Here is a 17,864-nt window from a genome sequence, read left to right on the forward strand (position 1 = left end):
TTTGTCCGTTTATGTTAATGTAATAGGATGTCATGTTCATAGAGGAGGATACAAACTAGACCAATCTCATATATTTGCTGAGAGTATGTTAACTTTTATTACATCTTAACTTGTGACATATATTTTCTTAATAAGAAAGTGACCACCATTGTGATTTTCTTTATCTTTTCCACCCCTTTGGCTGGGTTTCCAAATATTGAGCAGGGCGGCTAACCTGATCGGTTTCAGTTTCCTTAATCAGTGACGACTTGTGGATGTCATTCCCTGACGTCAAGACACTTACGTCAATTGGACACTTATGTCAGTAACGTACACCAAAGTTTTAGTTGATACGTCACCCTGCGGCTCCCGGCGTTTCTTCTCCGCCCTGATTTGACGAAAGATGTTTTTATCGCATATCTGATCATGTGTTGACTTCTTCGTTGCAATCATCATTTCAATACTCTCACACCCACTTACGTCTGCTTGGCTACTTGAGAGAATCTATTAATTTCTCTTTATTTAGACGAATTAAGTGACATTTATTGTGTGATAGAAAATGTAGAAAATTGTTAAAAGGTGATGTTGAAATGATTTAAAAAGTAAGTTTGGACATCATTGTAATGACATGCCTTACCCAATCGCTGACACTTGTACGGTTTCACCAAATCCTTCTTCACATGGAATATGTCCAACCCTTTATTTTTTGAAGAAGGCTAAGCAACTCTGTGTCTGGAGCTCTCCGTCCCAAAACTTCTCGTAGTACTCCCCGTAAGTAAAGCTTCTGTAGACAGGTGGATTGTCGTCATCGATCAGTGCCTCGGCCGGCCCGATCAAGGCATCAACCGAGGGGCAACAGAAAGTTGGTACGGAGATCCTCTCCACCCTGTTGTTCACCACCGCTCTGTGGAGTACGCTCCTGTATCTTCCATTAGTGAGCACCTGCACATTCATAAAATACTTTATTAGATGGTTCTGTTCTTTGGCCAATCTCTCGACATCGAAGCTGTATGTGGAAGAGAGTTGGGATTTACTTCAATTTGGTCGCCTATGTTGACGACGAAAGTGTTTGGAATGGGATTGACGGCCACCCATTTGTTGTTTCTGAGGACCTGTAAGCCCGGCACGTCGTCTTGAAGCAGTAAGGTTAAGGCGTTGGGGTCGGTGTGTCCAGGTAAACCGTAGGTAAGCTCCGGCTGCGGACAGGGAGGATAGTAGTTCATGGCCATGTGCTGTCCTTGCTTTCCCAGGATCTTCTCTATGCAGTCCTTGTCCAGTCCCAGACTCTCTGAAATGGCTTCCAAGAGCTTGAGTGCGAGAGCTCTTGCACTCTTGCAATATTCGCCGACCACGTCTCTGCGACAAGGACAAAACACCGCCATCAGAGTTGGGCTTCAAAGTCGAAACTAACCTCTAGTACTTTATTGCTGAGATCAGTTATGCCGACAACATTGCCGACCTTTGAAATTTCAGATTTTTTACCTGAAGGAAGGAGGATTACAAGGCCAGTCCTCGATATAATCCTCGAGAGGGAAGCAATGCAGTCGAATGTAGTCCCTCCAGTTAGAAACCTTCTCTTTCTTCACGTTAAAGCTGGTGGAGAGTCTGAAGGACTTTGTCGGATCATCTGAATAACTCTTCATCCTCTCCGACTCCGGCAGACGGAAAAATTCTCTCGAGACCCGTAAGAGGTTCTCGATAAAACACTTTTGTATTCCATGGTTCTTCACCTTTCAAAATGAAAACAAAGAAAATTCAGCCGACATATAAGACAAAAAAGATCGTCTATACATATGTACCTGGAAGAAGCCATCGTTCCTGCATGCTTTTCCGATCTCTGCAACTATCCTCGAACGGTTTGGCCCTTCGAATCCTTCGAAATCTATGAGAGGAATGGAGACATCACCGGGCTGAACCCGTTCCACATAGGGACGATCAGATAGGGGTCTTATGTAGTGGGAAGGAATGAAACTCGAGCGAGACAGAGCGTCGGTCAGTACGGGCTGAGCGGTGGTCATCGTCGCCAAGGATCGAAGCTCACTGGATCCGACAAATTGTAACGACAGTAGCAGTCGATGCAGATGAATGCTCGACCTTCGCATGTATTTATAAGAGCTGAGTGCGCTTGACGGAGAAAACTGAAACAAAGTAAACTATCTGACGTTGGGAGCTCACGTGGTAGTGCTATCGTCACCTCTGCAACGTCACGGAGACGCCTAACCACGTGGCTACGGCAGCAGGGTAGTACCCTCCGCCAAATATCAAAGATTTCTCGCTGTCACAAATAATTTTCGCAGCCGACAGAATAAATTGCGAGGCCACGAAATCTGTCTCCGACAGAATCGAAATGAACAATGTCAACCCATCTGGAAGGGGGGTTTTCAGAGAACATCTTCATGAGGATGATTCTGTAACTTCGAGATCATGTCTGTTGGCCTTCAACTTCTTCACATATGTCATTGAATAGATGTGGCCGAGCATCGAGCGTGACAAGCTTATCAGCAGTTACTGTTACAGTTGTGTGATGCCCACTAATTAACAGAAGCAAAAGCTTCAGCAGATTTATAACTAATTGAGGCACTCTAAAAAAACTCCAAAAAAAATGTATTATAACATATTTTACGTAATCGACTAATCTAAGGATGATGAAGCCCACTTTGATTATTTAGAAAAACCTTTGAATTTGAATTGCTTGTTGAAGAGTCCTACACGAAACTCCTTTGCGAGCACTCTTTAAACGATTTGGTAGTGAAATGTTCAAGAAATCTAAGGAAACGTGGCTCTTTGAAGATACACATTTCTGGGAATGGCGTCTCTGGTTCGGCAAGAAGCTACGTTCAAATTCAAAACGCTCACAATTATTCAAACAGAAATGCGACTTTGCTACTCGAATACGCATAGTCAAGATGAGATCTGCCGACAGGGTAAGAATTCAATCCCTACTCATCAGTATTTAAAAAAAGCTCAAGCCAGGAAAACTGCATGAGGTAGCCTGGAACTGGGCATCCCGCGATGTCGACGATGTGTTAGCAGTCAGGAGTGAGACAAGGTAGTCGATGAGGTCGGCCATCCTCGTGATTCTTTACCTAATAATGCGGCTGTAAGGTGTAAAGCTGATTTCTGAGGCTTCTTATGTCACCCCTCCTCACATCACATATCTAGTTCATCATCACGTCATGCCAACACGTATTCTTTTCCTTTTCTCCTTCATTGTCATTTCTTTTCCGTTTTTTCCCCACTCCTATTTTTCTTTTTGTCCTTTCACCCCCTCTTATTCATTCTCCTCGTTTTACCTTGTGGAAGAAGAAAACAACATTGGAAATGTGAAATTTATATTTTTCCCAGTGAAATTAAGAAATTCGCTAGGAGCGAAAGGTTTGTTTCTCTTTTTATTTTTTTCCTTTCTTCCTTATTTCCTCTCCTGGCGAATTTATTAATTTTGCTGGGAAACAATTTTTTATTTTTTTCTTCTCTTTCTTCTCCTTCTTTTCTTTTTCCTCTTTTCCCTTTTTTCCTCCTTCTCCTCCTACTTTTCTTTTTTCTTTTTCTTTTTCTTCCTCTTTCTCCTTTTTCCTTTTCCTTTTGTCCTTTTTTCATTCTTCTCCTCTTCCCCTGAGGAATAAGAGAACCAAATTGAAAAATGAGAAATTTATATTTCTCCTAGAAAAATTAAGAAATTCGTTAATTTTACAATTTCACCGAGAAAAGTTTTTTTCTCTTTTTATTTTTTCCTTTCTTCATTCTTCTCCCGTTCACCCCTTTTTCCTCTATTCATTTTTTCCTTTTTTTTTTTTTCTGTCCCTTCCTATTTTTATTTTTTCCTTTTCTTCCACCTTCTCCTTTTTTCCTCTTTTTCATTCTCGCCCTTTTCCCTAATTTCCCTTCCTTATCTATTTTTCCATGTATTTGTTTCTTGTTTTCCCTTCAATATTTTCTCTTTTTATTACTTTTTCTTTTACAAAATTTCTCCTCCTATTGCTCTTTTTTCAATTTTTTCTTTTTCTTTTTCTTTTACCCAATTTCCCTTTCATGTATTCTTTCTTTTCTTTTCTCACTTTTCCTTTTCTCCCATTCTTTCCTTTTTCTCCTCCTCTTATTGTTCTTTTTTTATTCTTTTCCTTGTTTCCATGTGTTTTTTTCCTATTTCCCCTTCCTTATTCTATTTTTTTCTTTTCCTTTTCTTTTTCCTTTCTTGCCTTCTTTCTTTTCTAGAAATTCATTCGTGCAAAAAGCTCAGGAACATTTTTTTTTTTAAAAAAAACCTATGAAAAAGCTAATGTAATTTAGCTAGGCTCCTTTAGACTCCCTTTAACAAACATAAATTAATTGACTTCATTAAAACTTTAAAAAGATATAAATATATTTTATATAAAAACCATTGCAATTTATCCCACCTCTAATAAATAATTCAATATTTAAATATCCTAATAAACAAGAAAGATTGAATTTAACTATATTCTATGAATTTACCTCTTTTCAATGAAAGGTTTTATTTAGTTTACACATAAATTACATGATAATATATAATTATCAGCAAATGATAAAAATTATTAAAGATAAATTAGAAGGAATAAGATTAAAGATGTTTCCATAAGTGAGGCCATATATAAAGTTGATTAAAAAGATTTTTATATTTGAATACTTAGTATTTAATGGAGTTCTAGATATTTTAGCATTTTGTTTGTTAAGTAAGTAATGTTAGTGGATTACATTAAAGAAGATGGTAAAAAAATAGTATTATCATTAGTAGCAGGTTTTGTAAGTAAAGAAATTCAACTAATGGTTTATTAGATATAAAAAATTTAGAGAGGTATTTTGGATATTTTCCAAAACTAATTTTAGTCTCCATGTAAAGTCGGTGATTTTGTATTTCATGTGCATTAAGTAATTAAAAATAAATAATCGCATCTAGTTAATGTTACTCCAAATAATGTCGAAGCGAAATGTCACACAAGAGACAATGACAAGCAATTTTTTTATCGTAGCCTTTCAATTTGAAAATAAATTACAGGGAAAATAATAATTTTCATAAAGGGAAATTTTTTAGGAATGACACATTAAGCAATTTTCTCTTTCATATTTTCTTATTTTCCTTTTCTTTTCTACTCTTTTTAATTTTTGAGGTATTTTGGATATTTTCCAAAACTAATTTTAATCTCGATGTAAAGTCGGTGATTTTGTATTTCATGTGCATTAAGTAATTAACAATAAATAATCGCATCTAGTTAATGTTACTCCAAATAATGTCGAAGCGAAATTCACACAAGAGACAATGACAAGCAATTTTTTTATCGTAGCCTTTCAATTTGAAAATAGATTACAGGGAAAATAATAATTTTCATAAAGGGAAATATTTTAGGAATGACACATTAAGCAATTTTCTCTTTCATATTTTCTTATTTTCCTTTTCTTTTCTACTCTTTTTAATTTTTGAGGTATTTTGGATATTTTCCAAAACTAATTTTAATCTCCATGTAAAGTCGGTGATTTTGTATTTCATGTGCATTAAGTAATTAAAAATAAATAATCGCATCTAGTTAATGTTACTCCAAATAATGTCGAAGCGAAATGTCACACAAGACAATGACAAGCAATTTTTTTATCGTACCCTTTCAATTTGAAAATAGATTACAGGGAAAATAATAATTTTCATAAAGGGAAATTTTTTAGGAATGACACATTAAGCAATTTTCTCTTTCATATTTTCTTATTTTCCTTTTCTTTTCTACTCTTTTTAATTTTTGAGGTATTTTGGATATTTTCCAAAACTAATTTTAATCTCCATGTAAAGTCGGTGATTTTGTATTTCATGTGCATTAAGTAATTAACAATAAATAATAGCATCTAGTTAATGTTACTCCAAATAATGTTGAAGCGAAATGTCACACAAGAGACAATGACAAGCAATATTTTTATCTTAGCCTTTCAATTTGAAAATAGTTTACAGGGAAAATACTAATTTTTACAAAGGGAAATTTTTTAGGAATGATACATTAAGCAATTTTCTCTTTCTTATTTTCTTATTTTCCTTTTCTTTTCTACTCTTTTTAATTTTATTTCTTCTCTTTTTCTTTTTCTTTTTCATTTTTTATTTTTTCCTTCTTTATTTCCTCTATATTTTGACTCAATTTTCACTTTCTTTTTGTTTTTTGTTTTTTATTTTTCTATTTTATTTATTTTATTTTTTCCTTTTTTCTTCTTTCCTTTTTATTTTTTCATTCTTTTATTTTTCTTATAAATTTCCTCTATATTTTTCATAATTTTCTCTTCTTTATTTTCTTATTCTTTTTCTCTTTTCTTTACTTTTGGTTTTTTTCCTTGTCTTCTTTTCTTTTTCTTTTTCTCATTTGATTTTTTCTTTCATTTTTTTCTTATTTATCTCCTTTTTGTTGTTCCTGATTTTCTCTTCCTTAATTTATCCTCTTTTCTCTTTTATTTTATTTCATTTTCATTTATTTTTACCCTTTTCTTCTTCTCCTTTGCTTTGTCTTTTTTCATTTTCCTTATTTATTTCCTCTATATTTCCCCATTTTATGTTCCTATTTTGTGTTTTCTTTATTAATTTTTCCTTTTTTCTTCTTCTCTTTTTCTTATTCTTTTTCTTTTCTGTTTTATTTTTTACTTATTTAATTCCTCTGTATTTTTTCGAATTTTTATTCCGTACTTTCTTTTTATTTTTCCTCTTTTCTTTGGTCTCTTTTTTCTTTTTTCCTTCTTCCCTTTTTTTTCTTTGTTTCCTTTTCTTTTTCTTCTTTCGGTTTTTCTTATTTATTTGTCCTTATCTTATTTTTCTTTTCTTCTCTTTTTTCCTTTAATTCTTCTCTTTTCCTTTATATTTTTCCATTTTATATTTTATATTTTTTTCCTCTGTATTTTTCCTTTTTTCTTTTCTTTATTTTCTTTCCTTTTTTCTCTTTTATCCCCTTTATCCTTCTTCTCTTTTTCTTTTTCTTTTATATTTTCCCCATATTTATTTTATTTTTAGTTCAATTTTCTGTTGCTTATTTCCTTTTTTTTATTTTTTATTTTTTCCTTTTTCCTTCTTCTTTTCTTTTTATTTTTCCATTTCTTTTTCTTTCTTCAGTTTTCCTTGTTTATGTCCTATATTTTTTTCTAATTTTCTCTTTATCTTTTTTTTTTATTTCTTCTTTTTTTATTTTTATTTTTCCTTTCCTTTTTAATATTATTTTCCCTTTTCCTTTTTTAATTTTCCTTAATTTTCCTTTTAATTGTTTCCCATTTTCTCCTTTTTTCTACTTTTTTCCCCTTTTTTCTTCTTATCTTTTTGTTTCTTCCCTCCCCCTTCTTCCTTTATCTGTCTTTTTCTTTTTCCTCTTTCTTCTCTTTCCCTCCCTCGCCCTGCCTTGGGTCGTGTGTTTGAGGCATGGTTTTCCCCTCCCGCCTTCCTCCCTCACTTTCTTTTCTTCTTCCCTTGCTCGCCCAACCTCCTTGTGTCCTTGTCGCTAGAGCTTCTTTGCTGTCGTTCCCAAAGACAATTGCAAGACGATGATGTTACCAAAGATCACAGCATGACGGCACTATTGCCAGAGATTGCAACACGATGTCTTCGCACTCACATTGATTTGCGTGCAAGGGAGAGGGAGGAGGGTGTAAGGGGATGGGGAGTGACGTGCACACTAGGAAGAGACGAGCGTTTACCAAATTAAGTTTAACTATAAGGGAGAAGGTTTCCTCGTAATCAATCCCATAAGATTGGGTTTACTATTAACCAACCTAGTTTTGAGTCGAACGATGACTACAATTCACTGATTTTATTTTCCATGATGCAAATATAGCAATTCTGAAGCTTTATTGTCATATCTTCCTCTACGGTAGCTCTCCACCCTGGATATTGAAGTACTTCCTAATAAGTTTTGGGAAGGGACACATATGATAGATCAGATAAAAAATAATGACAATTTGAGAATATTCTATGAATGGATAAAAAGTGAGAAATAGGATGAGCAGTAGTGGAGGTGGGTTTGGATTGTACACATGAATGAGTAGGTTTGCGAACAACAATTAGTCTATTATCATAATGAGGGCAAAACACAATAGGGGGGAAGGAGTTCTTACCTCCAACTTAGAAGACTGCACAAGTAAATAGTTAGCCATTGGGGAGGATAGATCATGTGGTTATGCAAACAATGGCTCCTCGACTGGTAGTGATGAAAGCCGGTCCAATGGTATTGTTAGATTTTAGGATTCATTATCTTAAGGTGTTCTTAGTGGTGAAAAGAGAAAGAGAGAAAGGAGTAGAATGCTTGGTCTACAAGTAGAGATAGAGAGGAAGAGAGAGAGAGAGAGAGAGAGAGAGAGAGAGAGAGAGCTCCTTAGATCTCGAAGTTAGGGTGAGTGCTCCCCTTCTTATTATTTATAATGAGAGTATCTTGAATAATTATTACAAATCTGCGCTTAGGCATAAAGAGGGAAAAATATAAAGAAACTAAATAAAGATATTATACCACTATCTTTAACACTCCCCCCTCAAGCTAGTGGTACAAAAAACATCAAAACACCAAGCTTAGAGCACAATGCTGAAGTGGACCCATTGTAACTGCCTCATAAACATTGGATTTGTGGAAATATGTTTGATTGTCACAGAGAAGTTGCATAGGATACTGCTGTGAAATCGAGTTTTATGAATAATGACTTCAACCACGACATTTCACTAATTGTTTGAGTTATAGCTTTATATTCTGCTTCAACACTGGGCCTTGCTATTATACTTTGTTTCTTACTATGCTAGGTCACTAAATTTCCACCAACCATGCTAAAAAGACCAGAGTTGAATTTTTTATTATCAGGTGAACTTGTTCAATCTGCATATACAAATCCTTCAATATGAAGGTGAAAATGATTCTTATACACCAACCTTTGTCCTAGTTTTTTCTTAAGACTATTTCAACACCCACAAATCGGCAAAATGAAATTGCAAAGATACTATCACAGTGTCTGAACCGCTGTTGTTCCTCAGCCTACGAACTTGTTTACAATGTCTGAACCCCTGTTTGAGCTGTCCCATTCGCGTGTCCCTCGATCCATCTCATCTGAGACATGCTTTTCCTCAAACTGAGGATCCTTTTAAGATGCCCACGACCCTTTTTGTGTTGTTCCCATTCATGTGATCCGCGGAGAATCCGATTCCCACAAGCTTGTCAATAGACCAATTAAGAGGTGAATAACAAGTTAATTACTTTGAGAAAGTCTTCCTGGATTCGTAAGCAGTTCGATGATAGTCAATTCAAGCACTTATAGACGTTCTCCTTCTGGCTCTTGAGAAACAGATTCACATACCTCACATACATATCGAGTCCATAAATCCCTTGAAGCAGACATCTCGCTGTGCTCCAGCTTGGCCTTGCTTGCATTGTTATCAATGAAAGAATTAATGAAGGTGACACAAGGCTCAACTACTTGCTTCATCCATGTTGCATCCCCTGATTTGTCTACTAAGACGGGCAACTTGTATTAAGACTAAAACCAGGCTAAGAGGTCTAGTAATGGTGAAAACCAATAGGATTCTTAAGACTTGCATAGAAAAGCTTCCGTTGCATCAACATAGTGTATGTCCCACCCAAAAAAAGTCCTCAAACGATGTAGCCTCCTCCGTTGAGAAGAGAACATTTCAACCATTGTTGTGGTGGATAAATACATTGAAGTCTGATGGATAATGACTTTGCTTTTACATAGAGATTGGAATTGATCAGATAAGTATCTTTGACATTGTCAAAATGGAAAATCTAATAGTTGTTTCAAAGTAAAAGCACACCAGTTGTAATGGGAGCTTAATAAATGGTTTTAAAGTAAAATGGCACTAGTTTAGTGTACTTGACCAAGTCCAATTAGAGTATTATTTCAAAGTACGAGTTCGTTGAGGTTTGGATTTTATTGGAGTTTTAGGAGGGGAAAATAAGTCATTGATGGTGAGTAAATTGAATCCATACGATCTCTATTGATAATAGAGGAAACACCTAGAATTAGAGTATAATTAAATTACATATGTCTTAGTTGCACCCATAATAGAACTCCTAATTAGAAACAAAGAAAACAACTAATACAAAGAACCAATTAAACTGAAAAACCTCTAATTGAAACTCGTGTAAGATTTTGGTATATTATTTTTTCCTTTATAAAATTTATTTTCTATTATAGTCATATGAAACTCTTCTACATCTACTTTTCAACACTTCCCTTTAAATTGGAGTTGTTGGGAAAAAAAACAAAGAAAATTTATCTTCAATCTTCTTTGGCTGAAAAAATTATTCATTTGAACATTAATATTTTTTTGCCTATAATAACTTCTTTGATTCATAGTAAGCTTCAGCCGTTACTATCATATTCCAGTACTTCTCCCCCTCAAGCTAGGGATCAAAATCACACAAGGACCCAACTTGGACTAAAGAAGTGCAAGACACTCATCTCCGTTCCAAATTTTCACTATCTCAAAGACATAGTGAAAATTAATGAAGAAAGCACTCTTAGAAAAACCATACCAGGAGGGTAAAACCCAAAAAAGGGCAAAAAGAAGGATCAATGGTATAGAATCGAAGCCAACACTAGGACTTCAAATGAAAAATAACTTGAATATGTAGGGGTTCCACTTGCGGCCTCTTAAACACCTTTCAAGTAAGCAAAGCTTACTCATATTCCAAGGGCAACAAACAAGCCAATAAGGATATAATAATGTCACCCATACAAAATAAGACCAACTCAAAGAACTCAAATGAAAGGGTTTGACATAATCAACACAAAAAAATATGAGATAAATTAGTCAGAACAAACTTTGAATCATAGATGAATACTAAACTTGTTGAACAAAAAAGAAGAAATTTTAGAAAAAAAAAATAAGGAGTTTGATCTTCAGAAAATAAAGGAGAGTCAACTTCCTAGAGTGAGATGACATGGGAGAAAAATACTCAAATAATATGAAAAAATTAATTATGGAGAGAAGAACAAGATAAAAAAAAATCAAAATAGATCCTGAAAATTGAGTATAAAGTTAACTGAGTGTTGATCAATAATATGACCAATTAATACAACATATGAAAATAATAGTTGTCTTTGTGTAAATCTTTTATATACTGCCAATAAAGACACTAACCATATACTAGAACTTTGACATACTTTCATTAACTAACCGTAGGCCTATGTCTTTGTGTAAATCTTTTATATACATCTATTTATACTATTTGTAACTAAACCCAATTTGGAATACTTTCTAAAGAGAAAATTCCCTTTTGAACAATCCTTATGCATTTAATGTGCCTAAGCCTAATTCCAATTGTAACGGCCTCTTCACTCTCATTCTTCAGTTGAGTAGCAAGTGCTCTGAACAAAGATTGTCTGAACTAATTAGTTCAAGGGTAAAAGTACTGAGTCATGACCCAGGGATTACTGGAGCGCATAGACCCAGATTTGCATCCGTTGACATGGAAAGAAAGCATATCTGGCTTAGAGCATCTCATCGTCTATGTAACAACATCCAGAGAAATATATTTAAATTGGGAAATTTTCTCCAAATACATCGAAGATCTCTCTAAAATAATACACTAGAAATAGTTTGTGAGAAAAACCTAAGAGGATAGAAGATGAACAAAAAAATGGAGACAGTTGGAAGATGAAGGCATATTGGAAGATGTGTCATTTTATACAAAAAAAAATAAAAAAAATTATACATCATTTGCTGCAAGTTAGGAGTTCATGTTGTTATTTCACCCCCAACTTGAGGGGGAGTGTTGGAAGATAGGACCCAAACCTACACGACCAAGGAAGGCGCACATATCCAAGTGTGTTAGAAGATGAGCCCAAACCTATAAGACCAACGAAGACCCATGCATCCAAGAGATAAAGAAGACGGGCACAAGGCCCAAAAATCAAAGAGAAGTCCCATAGGCCCACATACAATGATGGCAGGATGGTAAATAAAGAGTCATCTCACAGAGATGACATTGATGCAATTAGATTAATGTTCTAGGGTTAAAACCCTAAAACCTAAGTTCTGGGGTATTATTGTAATATAATAGTTTTATAAATCTATAAATTGAGTTTTAGGGGAGGGGTTAGGAAATTAAGTTCATAACCCTTCTTTCTCCAATTTTCTCCCTATGGGTCTCTATCCATTTTTCTCCATGAACTAAATCCATGGAGTCCTGAATATCAACAGAGACAAGTCGACTCCTCTTAGCCAAGAGAAAAATCAATTTCCAACTTTTGTTTTTTCCATTTTGCCCCCCTATCATTGGTTTGTCTAATTTTAAAGAATTTGAGTTTGATTGAGAAAAGAAGTTCAAAAAATTATCAGACCCAACTAGAAAGTTTGTTTTGGATTTGCTATAAATCTTTTAAAAATTATGGAAAAATATTATAACAGCATAGAGTAAATATTTGTATTTGGTCTAGTTTCACACTTTTACCAAATATATTTGTAAAATAATAGAAAAGTAAAAGACATACTCGTATCAACTGGAGAATCTTTTTTATTTAATCAATCTATGCATTTCATCTAATCACTTTGCCATCTTATCACTACCAAATGGTTCATTGGTTTTTATCATCAATGTGTAATATACGGGATTAATCTTGTAGGCCCTAGATATATTTAAAATTTTTAATTAATAAGCTTTGAAGGGGTATCTAATTTGGAGATAATAGAAGAGTAATGATGGTTTGAATTATTTGGTTTTAATAAATTTTTATAATCTTGTATGTGGTGCAACAAATAATGGGTTAGCGAAGAGAAATGTCTACTTTGAAGAAAAAGAAACATTATTGTAGGGTATTTAATCATAGAAAGTTCATGATAAAATTTATAACATCGTCTAGTGAAACTATTTTTAAATTTGAGTTTTATTTGAGTTTGATTGAGAAATTTGACTTAAATAATTTGAGTTTGATTGAGAAAAGAGTTCAGAAAATTATCAAGACCCAACTAGAAATTCATTTATTTAACAATGTATAGTACAAGAAGTCGATGAACCCTTTTTGTAAACATGGATCGATCAGATGCACATCCTCTTCCACTTCGTATTTTATAGTGACATTATTAGTAAACATACAAAAACATTACAAGCCATAGCAAGAAAAGGAGGTGGCATCCACAGTCTATTTGTATAATTCCAAAACCCAAGAATTGTAAATACAGCACAGTGCTTTAATACCACTGAAGCCAGACCTCTTGGCCAACTCTTCAAACTCCTTCTGTGTCCTCTCTTTGCCCCCGGGGTTGTGCGCCAACATGATCAGATCTAAATGGAGGACACCGCGAGCTGCAAGATTCGTCTCAGGAGCCTCTGGGAGAATCGACTCCACGATTATCACTTTCCCTGTCTCTGGCAACGCTTTGTGGCAGTTCTTTAGAAGCTTCACGCAGTGGGCGTCGCTCCAGTCATGGAGTATCCACTGCAACAAGAAACGCTCGCGGATCAAATAATTGTCTGCGAGACCATTTCCGTTCTGTTGCCCCCACCATTACAGAATGTTCTTCAAGTGGGTATTGTGCTGTCATTTCTTTGTTTGAGAGCATTTACGGGGTCAATTTCAACCAAATTTCTAAGTATTATAGGAAGAGACTGACTGGCTACCTTCATGAAAATAGCCTCCGCACATGGAACTTTGACGAACATGTCTCCACCAACATGTTCGACTCCTGTTACAAGAGATAATTCTCATCGTTAGCACAACTGAGAGAATTTTTTCTTAAAAAAAAAAAAAAAAGCAACTTGTGGCTCTATTTAAATTATAAAAACAATCAAAGAGGTTGAAAAAGAAAAATCAGTCACTATGGGAGTAAAAGAAAACCTCCCTGCAACACAGAGATGTAGTTTTCTATGTTGCAGAGGTGAAGTTTGGAAGATGGATACCTGGATAAGAAGGGGCATCTTCGATCACATGTTGCAGATCAAAATTGATGCCTTTAATATGAGGGTACTTGGAAATGATCAAGTTGAGAGTGGCACCAACGCCCCCACCAACATCCACCAACTCTTTCAGGTCATGAAAGCCACTGTAAGTTTCCAAAATCTTCTTCATTACGAGGGTGGAGTGATCAGACATTCCTCTGTTGAAGACCTTGTTGAATCTGGGATCAGTTCCGTGGTAATCAAAAGCAGACATTCCATAGGCCTTGTTGAAGGGGATTCCTCCATCCAGAGCCGCATCTTTTAGGTAGTACCTGAATTGAAGATGAAGTGATTAGATAGATAAATCACGGGAAGATGTGCAGCTAATAAGTGACTGAAGCAGAGAGCTTACCAGCTCTCCATCAGGACCTTATCTTGGTCCATGAGGACCAGGGGGGAAATGGACACGCCGTCTTCGTTCTTCACCAGGAATTTACAGACGGGAGCGAGCCCGTACTGTCTCTCGATGCCACCGGGGGCATCGACGAGGGAGCAAGTGAGAACAGAGTAACTGGCGAGGAGCCGCAGGATGCGATCAAGCATGGTGGCCGCCTCCGGGTTCTGGGTGGGCAGCTGGGATGAGATCTCCGACGTGGAGAGGCAGGCCCCAGGACCGGCCTTGGCGATGATCTCCAGCACACCGAGCTCAATGGTGGCCTTGAGCGCCATGGGGAGGACGGAAAGACTAGCCAACTGCATGGCAAACATACAGGCCTCGTTGTCATCGGAGCCCTTGGGCTGGTTCAGAGTGGAATCCATGGCTGACGGAATGAGAATTGGGAGAGACGAAAGAAGATACGTTTTGAAGAGGAAAGCTTTTGGGAGGAGAATATGAGGTCAGGGCTCACCCACCGCTTTGATGGGTCCCCCGCACAGGGACCAAGTCGGTGGAACATCACCAGTTGTTTTTCTATGAAATGGATAATTCCGATCGAGTTGATGGTATGAGCATCGCCAAAGCTTTTTCTTCTTATTTATTTTGTCTGTCCTGAGTCTCGAGTCTCCAGACTTGGAAAGCAAGGTCTTGGTCCCCAAAGACCAATTTGGCACTCTTGTAGTGTTAAGAACCAAGTCGGGTTTGATGGTTGCAATGTCTTCCCTAATATGCTCTATCTTTCTATTCATTCGGTCCAATCTCAAGATTATGGGAGATATCATGCTAACCAGTCTATCTATGGTGTAAATGTCTGTAAATGTCTTTGAGCTGATTGGTGGCATGTCTTGCCTCACCTTCGATATTGCAACCCAGAAAAATATCTCATACACCGAAGTGGATAACCAGAAAATGGCTTTCCACAAAAAATAAAGGGGGTCCACTTATTGCAACCCAGCCAATGAAGCATTGCCACACGAGCACTAACGAGATGGCTTTCGAAGAACGAGTGGTCATCTGACCTTCGAACATGGGAGGAGCAGGATCGCAACCGTATCACCTTAACCAGAGTTCCTCTGTTGCACCTTGTTCCGTCATAGTTATACTCAGACAGAAGAGAGTTCTCGATCCTTATCCTCGGAGCCATGGCCTCGACTTCTACCGCCGTTCCTCTGTCTTCTTCTTCGACATTCATCGATGGTAAGACCCCAAGGCAGCAACCGGCTTCCCCCCATTGCATCACCCTCCCCACTCTCTCTCCGCCGCCTTTTGCACCACCGCAGAGCCGCTCGCAGGGGTGGAAACCAACTGTTTATTGTAAGTATACGATGCTCTCCTGATTAATTGCTTGTAGTGCGTCAACAGGCTCTGTGGTTATTCAATAGATGGAGCAATATTCAGGAAGGGAAATGAGGAATCATATTCTTAAATGGGTGTCAATGAAACAAATCAGATTGTTGCAATCCGTGCAAATTTACCTGGGTCTTGTCTCATCTGTGGACGTTCCATTTCCAGGAGAAGGACCTGCTACCTTACTTGCAATTACTGCCTGGGACTAACTATTATTCATGGGTTCTGTTGCTTCAGGTCGCAGGATTGCAAGGAATATGATGACTCTGGCCACTGGGGATGTGCCAGCAGTATCCACGGCTGAGGCACCGGTCGTGACCACCGCTGATGCACCAGAAGCCTCTACAGACGTGACCACCGTTGATGCACCAGAAGCGTCTACAGAACTTCCTGAAATTGTGAAAACCGTTCAACAAGCGGTAATATAGAAAAACTTCTCACCTTTGATCTTTCTGACGCAGAAAAAGAATCATTTTACGGTTTTTTGTTTTTCTTGAAGAACTTGAACACCTTTTGATCGTTTCACTGGTGGGGCCATTGAGACGAGAGAGAACTTACAATCACCCATTCCACCTCGCTGAAGTGAAATCTTTTTTGCTAGCAAAAACCTGTTTAATTATGCTTCTTCTAGGAAACATCTGGGTAAAAAAATGTTGCTTAGAAAACGCCCTTGCAAGACTTTCTGTACATATTTTTTAACTCTATTCATTTGATGGTCATATGATTCCATTTTTGCACTTCTTGATGAGCGATTTGCGTGCAGTGGGATAAAGTCGAAGACAAGTACGCGGTCACTGCTCTTGGAGTAGCTGCAGCGGTGGCACTTTGGGGTTCAGCAGGGTTGATCTCGGTGAGAATCAGCTAGCATCTTTACTTAAAAAGCGTGGTTCTTTAAGTCTGCAGTGAAGTTATTTGATTATACCATCTCATCGCACTAAATTTTGAAACAGGCAATCGATAAGCTTCCTCTAGTCCCCGGGGTTCTTGAACTTGTAGGAATTGGTTACACTGGGGTAAGTTACCTCTTCTTTCTGTCTTCCTCGTCTGTATCTGTTTCATCCCCTGTTCTGCAGCTTAGACCAGAACGGGATTGAATCAGTTGATTGACTATTTTATGAAGAACTCGATTCGATCTTCCTGTTTGCTGTAAACTGATAAAGGCTCGCTTGCAGTGGTTTGCGTACCGGAACCTGGTTTTCAAGCCAGACAGGTACACATAAAACAGTCCTTCCTCTCTGATATTCTTGCTTTACACCTGGATGAACAGATGACAAGTATTGGCCGCCATTAACATACTTATCAAGGCACTGTAAATGCTTCAGTTGGACTAAAATTAAAAAATTCTGCTGAATATTATTGCAGGGAAGCACTGATAAAGAAGATCAAAGATAAATACAACGACATCATCGAAACAAGCTGATGCAGTGTCTAAAAGTACTACACCACGGGAGGCTGTTGATATGAGGTAAAGTTTATCAGATTTTGAAGCAGCTATCTTTGTGGAGAGCGGTTCTGGTCTTTGAAGATGTTGTAATCAAGCATTAATTCTCTCAAAATTTCTTATAAGCTCCAGAAGAATTCCCATCTCATACTCTCGTCCGTGTATGAATTGCTTCTATCTTAGTATCTCTGTCTATTCCTTTCTGTCCAAGATTAAATAAATGCGGATAGCGGGATAGGTATTGGAACGGTGGGCTAATATTGTATGGGTTGGAATTTGCTAAAAAAAGAAAATGATGCTTATTTAGTGAGTGAATCTCTAAAATGGGGGGTTCTCTCGGTTCCTTTAGAATTGAATGTCATTTGGAAAGTGGTGAATCTCAATTTCTAGAAAAGATTTTATTAGCCAAAGGTTCTTCATCTAAAGATTTCTTTGAAGCAGAGTTTTGAGATTGCCATAAAGAGAAATTATCATGTGTGATAATAATATCATCCATATAAACCAAAACAAGTGTCATTAACCGATTTTGGTGCGAATAAACAATGAAATATATAATTTAACCTAATGAAACCCTTATTGTTCTTATGCAATGGGAAACTTTTGGAACCAAGTCCAAGGTGTCTGTTTTAGCCCATAAATGAATTTATTTAATAAGCACACGAACTAATGATGATCCTTTTTGAATCCCCAATGGGTTAATTCCAAATAAATTTTCCTAAAATATTCTCGATATTAAGTTGGTTTAACACCCAATTACAAGTGACTACTAAAATTAGAATTAAGAAAATCGTTACAATTTTCACAAATGGACTAAATGTGT

At 36.6% G+C, this 17,864-nt stretch overlaps 3 protein-coding genes across 3 annotated transcripts; 1 reads left to right on the plus strand and 2 right to left on the minus strand.

Annotated features, from left to right (window-relative positions):
* Nucleotides 1-510: 510 nt before the first annotated feature.
* Nucleotides 511-2,031, minus strand: LOC137948646 (protein DMR6-LIKE OXYGENASE 2-like). Its single transcript, XM_068794760.1, has 4 exons — nt 1,779-2,031; nt 1,462-1,709; nt 1,014-1,335; nt 511-921 (listed from the first exon to the last, which is right to left on the minus strand). Exons 1-4 carry the CDS (start codon nt 1,995-1,997, stop codon nt 679-681), a joined length of 1,032 nt encoding a protein of 343 aa, XP_068650861.1. The 5' UTR covers nt 1,998-2,031; the 3' UTR covers nt 511-678.
* A 10,865-nt stretch (nt 2,032-12,896) lies between these two features.
* Nucleotides 12,897-14,655, minus strand: LOC137948087 (caffeic acid 3-O-methyltransferase 1-like). The gene is made up of 4 exons (XM_068794027.1): nt 14,233-14,655; nt 13,842-14,152; nt 13,563-13,627; nt 12,897-13,380 (listed from the first exon to the last, which is right to left on the minus strand). The coding sequence occupies exons 1-4, from the start codon at nt 14,637-14,639 to the stop codon at nt 13,084-13,086; spliced, it is 1,080 nt and encodes a 359-aa protein (XP_068650128.1). The 5' UTR covers nt 14,640-14,655; the 3' UTR covers nt 12,897-13,083.
* Nucleotides 14,656-15,326: 671 nt separating this feature from the next.
* Nucleotides 15,327-17,395, plus strand: LOC137949035 (protein CURVATURE THYLAKOID 1B, chloroplastic-like). Its single transcript, XM_068795291.1, has 6 exons — nt 15,327-15,570; nt 15,841-16,022; nt 16,367-16,453; nt 16,554-16,616; nt 16,776-16,813; nt 16,966-17,395. Exons 1-6 carry the CDS (start codon nt 15,399-15,401, stop codon nt 17,021-17,023), a joined length of 600 nt encoding a protein of 199 aa, XP_068651392.1. The 5' UTR covers nt 15,327-15,398; the 3' UTR covers nt 17,024-17,395.
* Nucleotides 17,396-17,864: the final 469 nt, after the last annotated feature.

Source organism: Aristolochia californica, unplaced genomic scaffold (assembly GCF_029961685.1).
Source record: "Aristolochia californica isolate CCGP_79_NKW_82.1479 unplaced genomic scaffold, dmAriCali1.0.hap1 SCAF_13, whole genome shotgun sequence".
Taxonomy (NCBI): Eukaryota; Viridiplantae; Streptophyta; class Magnoliopsida; order Piperales; family Aristolochiaceae; genus Aristolochia; species Aristolochia californica.